Raw genomic sequence first — 7,834 nt, forward strand, 5'->3', positions numbered from 1 at the left:
GACATATCCGGATGTCCGGTCCGCCGGGATGTGTACCGCGGCGAACCGAGTGAAACCGAGTCAGGGGCCTCGGGCTCTGACGCGAAGATGGCAGCGTGCCCGACTGAGCTGGCAGCGTTTCGACCGCGCACGGGCTGCCCCACGGACAGGCCTCGCGCGCGTGTGGCGGGGTTCCGTTCTCGGGCGAGGGACGGCGCACACGTGAATACGTTCTTTATTTGGCGCCCGAGCTGCCTTGTCCGCTGGCCCGCCGCTGGCGTAGCTGCCAGCCGGACCGTCGAGCTGGGCAGGCTCTGGGCTGGTGTGTGTCCGAGCTCCGCGTCCAACCGATTGCACATTATTATTCCCACATATATACAGTGATTGAGCGGAAGCATTGTCTGCAAATTTGGCGGGCGGCGGTTTGTTTGTCGGGACGGGCTGTAATACCGATTGGGGCTTTACGTCTCACCGGCTGCTATGGCTATTTCGAGGCGGAACGCCTCTATTACGTATTTATCAGGCATTAGGTACGTGGGATGCGGTAGGGGTGTGGCCAGGGCTCCATCAGAAGGGTACAAAAGTCCAGACATGAACACCCTAACCACTAACCACCATGCCAATACCATCGCCCCTCTGCGGCGCGAACTGCACCCGTCTCGATAAACTTCAGACTAGTGTTGCTGAACCCTAAATTCTATACCTAGGAGGTTCTGAAGCGTAAAAGGAAAAAAGTGCGTCAAGATTGATGAAGTGGATGGCGAATACAAGCTCACAATTTTCCCAATTCATTCAGCTTATCTATCGCAAACCAGCTCAGTGACATGCACTCGGCTCCGCTGTTCAGATGGCGAATCAACAGCGCCTTTAAGCGCGGCACGTGCGCAATGTTTTGCGTGACGTTTAGCAGGCAGCTGAACGCATTCGCAGTCAACGTTTGCTTTTTTACTTCCTATTTACTTGTAACCAGGAGTGCGGTTTCCTTTTCAGCTGCAGGGATTTCACCCCCCGCCGTAACTTGGGCTGCTGCCTGCAGATTTATGAGAAAGCGAGCCAATGTGTTGGCATATTATCACGGTACGCTGCGTTGTATTTTCATCGCTCAGCTAACCGACTCAGTTTGGTAAACCACGCGTGTTTAAAACGTACCTGAATGAAGAGGCGAATTGTTTGTACGCTGGGGCATTGAACGTGTCTCACCAGGGAGTAGTATCCGGATTCAGCTAATGAGACAACCCCCACCACCTCTCTTTCAGAGTAAAGGCACGTAAAATTCCGAATAAGCCCCGTTTGCGGGAGCGTGTGAAAGAATTTGCAATTGGGGAGAAGCAGGGAAAGCAGCCAAATAAAATCACTAACAATATAGGTTGGCGTGCCAGGAGCTCGATATCTATATGCGCGCCTACCTGGAGCAAACACCAAATCACTCCGCCTTACACATCAGTCATCAATTCCTTCGAAAAATAAGAACCATCACCAACACATACAGTAAACAATGAAACCAAATACCGCGGATAATTTTATCCATAGCCCACAATGCCAAACAGCAGCCATCCCGGCAAGTGCTTCCCGCGATTACTGTGCAGCTTCTGCCAAGAAACCACCCATTTCCGATGCCACGAGCCAGGGATCAAAAGTTTTGAATTCTTTAATGCGCCTGCTGCCAAGGGTGTGCTGACTCGGCAAAGGTGGTGCGCTCAAACAAAACGTTGTCCATATCCATGCACAGTGGTTTAACAAGGCAGCACCGGACCGCATGACATCACTCGCTAACTGAGGCGGACGAAATCGGCTCCGGTAGCCCTCTATTGGCCAATATCCGAGCCATTAGGCGAAGGATTGTGGGGAAGTGGGACAGTATCCCAACCCGCGGATCTCACGCACGTTGGACTTTATGAACACTGGACTCTGCGAGCCTGAACTTTATGATTCTCCTCTGCCCAGGGGTTTTGGACGATTTCTGGACGTTATGAACGCTAGATGATGCGATTCTGGACTTTTTGATCACTGGACTTTATGAACTCTGGACGTTTCGATACGCATCATTCTTAGGCGCATTTCGACCCACTCTTTTCAACACCAATGATGCTCCTTATTTCAGGGCAAGAGGATTTTCTGAGTAGAACACAAAGGGGCACATTATTGTTCCCGGCCAAGAGGTAAAGGGCCATTCCGTTCTACCGCGGAGCGTCTTCCGGCTGCTTCGAACTTAAATTAAAATGGCCAAAACTAGGGAGCAAATCAGGTTTTGATGATAGGTTAAGTCAGCCCTATCAGCTAAGACCCATCTCAATTGGTTTTAGTAAGTGAAATTTCTGCGTTGTGGGTGTCCAATACTTAAGGGGACTGTTTTTTATAGGTAATGATGGTTTTGGGGTGATGTGTGTTGCGGTCTATGGGGTACTTGGGCCTTGCATCGATATGGGGTATTTAGTAATTTAGGCAAAAATGATGGTTTTCGATCGTCATTTCTAGAATAGCAAACAAATTTCATACATTGTTTCGACTGGTACTAATATTTTAAACTTTGATGAGGTCGTTTTGCCGTTTGAATTGATTGCATGCATCGACAGCAAAGTAGTAATACTGTCCGCTGTACATATGCTGTGCCATATTTGGTGGTTGTGATACCATTATGACTCACTGCATGGAACAATGAACAACCCACCACTTGCCATATCGTTGTGATTTCGGCGGGATTTCGGGGGCTGCAAAGTACGTTTGAGGTGAAACACGGCAGGAGTATTGCTGGAGGTACAGGTTAGGTGGAATAAATATTGAGCATCGGACTGTTCAGTCAGTTTCCGTCTTTGACGTACGTACACGTTGCGTTTTGGTAAAGTGGGTAGCGTCGGTTCAGTATGCGAGTCGGCATAAGTCGCTGGCACTTCCAACGCTTGCAATTTTAAGTCTGACATGTTTTGAAATGTTTGTGGTCTCCATGTGGTAATTGTTACCGTGTGATTGCCGGACTGAAGTCTTATTGTCTCTAATCTGGTACCTCAAATAAAAATATGATGCTTCCTGGGCCCCTGTGTTCAGAGATGAATGAATTAAGCATTTTAAAGCTATAAGTGCTGGTTTTCACTGAACATAACTGAAATCTGGTGCCCCAGTATTTTTGGTAATGACATTAAAACATGAGGGTAGGATGCAATTTTAAATGATGCAGGCATCTTTTTTGCTGATTTATGTATGAGGACAAGTCAAAACATGTTTAGAAGCAAAGCCAATGCCATCATCTAATAAATAAAAGTCCAGAACCATTCCAGTCTGAAAAAAATCAATTCACTATGTAAGTGCAGGATTTCTGCACGGTGTTGGCGGGAAGCATGCACTACTGGAGTGGGCACTTGACATTTTTTGTGGCAATAACTTGTTATTATGCACATGGGAAATTTTGTGATGACTTGCCAGCATTGTCACTGCAGGTTGGGTTGTGGTTGTGTGGGTTTTCAGCTCTGAGTTGTGAGCTGCAAGGGTTTCAGAGACTGATAGGTAGAGTTTGGCCTCAGCTTTAATTGTGGTTCTCATAATGACTTTTGAGTATAGTGTGGTTATGCTGCCACATGCTATTTAGTGGTAGGGGGCTAACATGGCACCATCTTGAATGGCCTGAAATGAAAGTTCACTGCACTATGTAGATGCAGAACTTTTGCTGCTGCTCTGCAGACATCTGTCTTATCAGACATTATATCAAAGATTTATCTGCCTCCAGCTGCATGGCTTGTGCCATATGCCTCATGACCAGTTTTACAACAATGTTTGTCCTCACACTCATGCTACTGGCTAGCGGTGTTTCTAGTTGGATCATGTTTGCAGATGATTTGTATGGACAGCCAGCATATGTTGTGGTTGATGGCACACCATGTATGTGATACTTAAGTTTAGCTGTTTTTTTGCCACTAGTTGTATCTGTGCTGACTAAATATTATGTATTGTGCTTTTTAGTCATGCTTTCAAGCAGACATGGCAGTTCCTGTGCTCCTTTGGACATACTTGCATATCCAGAAGCACATTGTAAACATGCTGAAATTTTTGAATTGTTATGAAATTCCTGTTCAATGGCTTGGACTTGGGATAGAGTGCTTAGTAATAGTTAATATGTTAGTATCTGTGCAAAATAACAGTTGTGTGCCTGGAGCCTCCACACCCACACCACACCTTCAGTATGCCACTGAGCCAGCAGCCACACCTTCAGTATGCATTTTAGGGCTACAGCATGGAACCCACATACAAAAAGAACACTCATAGATCAGCAGAAGATGTACAAAACCTCCCATGTGTAAGACCCAGGCCTGGCCTGTGACTGCCCTGACCCCATTTGTTTACAGCTTAACTCCTTTACAAAAAGCCTTAATTTCTTCAGGTCAGTAGTGGCTTATATTGCAAGTGAAGCTCACATGGAAGCCTAAGCAAGCTAGTCATGACTTACACAAATATCATGTGCCATTTGGTACAATTAATATAAAATGCAATGATCAGGGCAACCTGCATTTGTTTGATACTTAACTTTATTTACCATTTCCTTGTATTGTAAATCTGAGTGTAAGACATCTGTAAATTATTCACCTCTGTGAATGAAATCCTGAAAGCTTTCAGTAAAGAACATACTTTTGGGCTGCTTAGGCTCTGACGCATGTCCGAGCCAGTGAATGTGGGGCGGCAAGGGTGATGACGACAGCACCAACTTTTTATTAGTGATACAATTATTGTGTAGTTCAAAACCAAGCCTATGCCAATAGCATTATTGCACCATTTTACAGTGTATTCACCCCTCCCATACCTTGTGGTGGGCAAGATATTTTGTAGTATGTTTCATTAAAAATAGAAGCATTTGAATGTCTACCCTCTCTTAATAGTGTGGCTCTACTACATCATGAAACATTTTGGCCCTTCTGAGCTATGAATTAGTGGAGAATTTACTGTTACAGCTGTGTTTTATTTTGCAGAGGATAAAATCGGTTTTGTCTTTGTACCAAAAACTCCCAACATTTTGAATTACAACCTGGCTTGAACAAGCACTGCCTCAGAGGTATTGAGTAGGTGTGAACAGGATGGCTCATCAGCCACCACTCCTTCCCACTATAGAAAAGGAACAGCAACCCCATGGTGCCAAACAGAGGAGAAGAACAATAAAAACTGCTCATCTCACTGATCTGCCCTGCCATTGTGCCACCTCTGCAGCACCACGTCGATCCGGCAGGATGGTGGTGGTGAGCTCGTTGCCACCACCGACGGAGGGTGTGCGCGTGCAGGAGCCGTCTACAGCGGCGCACCTCGGCAACAAGCCGCTCGGCCCGGGCACCCTGTACATCGCTGAAAGGTACGGCTCGGCTCAGAACGAAATTGGGTGTGGCTTCTGCCAATGTCCTGAGTGTGTAAGCCCTCTTACAAAAATAGGCCGTCAGGTGGGCGTGCGTTCCAAAAAGAAAATGTCCGTAACCGCTGAAAGTACAGGAAATGGGTACAACATTCCATGGTCTGTTGAGTGCGTGAATGCACCACTGAAAGTATTTCACAGGTGTATCCCGATTACCGAGAAAAGTTGTCCTCAGATTTGCCTCCCACCATGGCGATCATCCCGGCCAACATTCACTGTGGCGGCAGCGGGCGGAATGGTCTGTTTTTCTCGCAACAGTTTTGAATTTGGAGCTCTGCCGTGGCCCCGATTTCGGACACACCAGCGTCGCGGTCTTACTTGATTCGGTTGCGGTTGACCCTGCTGGAGCTGACCTCCCGCGTGGCTGAACGAGCGACGGTCGCGTGTCCGCGGCCGGCTGTAGACCGTCGGAGGCTGGCTGGGCGCGCGTGCTGCGCCTGCCGCCCGCTGACGGTGTGCCGGCGCCGGCAGCCGGGTCTCGTGGACGGGCGCCGAGGGACAAGGCTTCTCGCTCGAGTACCCGCACATCATGCTGCACGCCGTCTCGAGGGACACCTCCAACTTCCCGCACCCTTGCCTCTACATGATGGTCGACGCGGACATCGATCCACAAGGTCGGTGCAAGCTGCGCTGTGCTGAAGGCTCCTGTCGGCCTCCGTGGTGAAGTTGTGCGCGCTCTTGCTTGGAGGCGGTGAATTTCTTTTCGGTTTAAGAATCCGGTAGATTGCTTTTGTGTGGGAGCTTGGATGTGTGTGGTTTGGGAATTGCTAAGGTAATGCCGCGCACACGCACACATAACGCCGGGCCGTGGCGCCGACTGTTCCCGACATGTGATTTCGCCTACCCACGGATCGGATCACAAGGGCCACGACTGGTGGCTATACCGCCCACTTGTGCTTGCCAGACGGGCCGGCAGATGGCGGCGCCGACAGTAGTGACGAGGACGCGGCGTCGGGCAGCAGCGTGACGGAGGTGCGGTTCGTGCCTGAAGACGAGGCGGCGCTGGACCGTATGTTCCACGCCATGTCCGAGTGCCAGTCCCTGCATCCGGACCCCAACGACAGCGTGTCGGCGGAAGGTAGGAATCATGGGTCGTCGAGCCGGGGCTCGTCGTTTTGTGTCGTATGGTGCCGAGAGTCTCGTCCGACAAAACTCTCGGCAATTCCCTGTATTGTGCCGAGCGTTTCTGCGGCTCGCAAGTCGGCTCCGTCGCGTCCCCAACCCCGTTTCCGCCCCCCCCCCCCCTCCCCGCTGCGCCCCTGCTCACCGGCGCGTGCCCCTCCCCCTCCCCGCTCGTCCCCAGGGGACGATTTCGAGGGTGACGACTGCGATGAGGGACCGGACGACGCGGACGGAGGACTAGCAAACGGCGGCGGCGACGCGGACACCCACCAGCCGATGGAGACGGGCCAGTTCGACGACGTGGACGAGTGAGGCGCCGCGCCGTGCCGGTCCGTTGGCGTGGCGACAGCGCGACGTTGGCGGGATTCCGTCCGGTCCTCCGTCGGGGCCGGACCGATCAGACGGCCTGCACCGGACCGGACCGGACACGACACGAGCCGCGGCGCCGGCGCCAGCGACCGCGCACGCCGTCCGGGACGTCAGGACGCGTTGGCCGCGTCCCGCCGCGGCGGTGATTCCCTGACGAGGGTGCTGTCACCTAACGGCGATCTCTACGGGCGGGCGGTTCCGCGCCGCCTGAGAAGAACAGAGCGTGGCTGGTGTTGGACGCTGTGAGTCTTCGCCCGCGATCGGCGGCCGCCCATTTCGAGGGCGCCCGACACGTGCGGGCCGCGCGTTTGGACTGTTGTCGGCAGGCTCCGCCGTGCTTGTCGCACATCGCGCCACGCGATCGGGCGCGAAACGCGATTGTTGTGTACGTCAGACGGATTCCTGGCGGCCTCCTGACGCGCGTTCGTCTGACTGGGGTGATCCCTCTGTCCGTCTTCAACAGGCGAGCAGCGCTGGCAACATGTTGCGTTCCCATCCTCGTCCCACTTGACGGTGTCATTGTCATACACATCAGTAAAGTTGCTCGACTTGGTCGTCTGGGTGTTGATTGCTGCTGAATGAAAGGCAGCCTAAAGGCGCCTTTGCCTGAGTAAAAGGCGCCTAGCGTTGGCCGTGCTTGGGGTCTCATTTGTGTGGGGGAGGGGGGGGGGGAAGGGGGGCAGCCTCGCGTGGGGCAGGGACTGGGGAGGGACGCGGCTTGCGCAGCAAAGCTCTGCGGACAGGTTGGCCTGCTGATGGGTGGCGATTTCGCCAGTTCGCGATGATAGCACTGGCCCATGCAAATGCATAGTGAGGTCATCAGAAAGTATGGCTGACGACATTCAGCGGACACCTGAACTTAGACTTGGACAGCGGACATCTGGACTCGGATATCTGGGATTAGGTCCTTGCCCATCGCGTGCAAACACTAAGCTCTCGCCTTAAAAGGCGCCTCATTCTGGTCCACATTTACTTATGAAA

The 7,834-nt window shown here is 51.6% G+C and overlaps 1 protein-coding gene across 3 annotated transcripts; it reads left to right on the top strand.

Moving 5' to 3' along the window:
• The first annotated feature begins 2,634 nt into the window (after positions 1–2,634).
• Positions 2,635–7,407, top strand: LOC119110729 (methylosome subunit pICln). Of its 3 annotated transcripts, none has more exons than XM_037234649.1 (5): positions 2,635–2,694; positions 5,167–5,305; positions 5,834–5,976; positions 6,267–6,440; positions 6,666–7,407. In XM_037234649.1, the coding sequence occupies exons 2-5, from the start codon at positions 5,187–5,189 to the stop codon at positions 6,794–6,796; spliced, it is 567 nt and encodes a 188-aa protein (XP_037090544.1). In that variant the 5' UTR covers positions 2,635–2,694; positions 5,167–5,186; the 3' UTR covers positions 6,797–7,407. The 3 variants fall into 3 exon arrangements, with proteins under 3 accessions (XP_037090544.1, XP_037090545.1, XP_037090546.1); XM_037234650.1 differs by lacking the exon at positions 2,635–2,694 and adding an exon at positions 2,706–2,794; XM_037234651.1 differs by lacking the exon at positions 2,635–2,694 and adding an exon at positions 2,708–2,733.
• The last annotated feature ends 427 nt before the right edge of the window (positions 7,408–7,834 follow it).

Source organism: Pollicipes pollicipes, unplaced genomic scaffold (assembly GCF_011947565.3).
Source record: "Pollicipes pollicipes isolate AB1234 unplaced genomic scaffold, Ppol_2.1 Scaffold_7231;HRSCAF=8579_pilon_pilon_pilon, whole genome shotgun sequence".
Taxonomy (NCBI): Eukaryota; Metazoa; Arthropoda; class Thecostraca; order Pollicipedomorpha; family Pollicipedidae; genus Pollicipes; species Pollicipes pollicipes.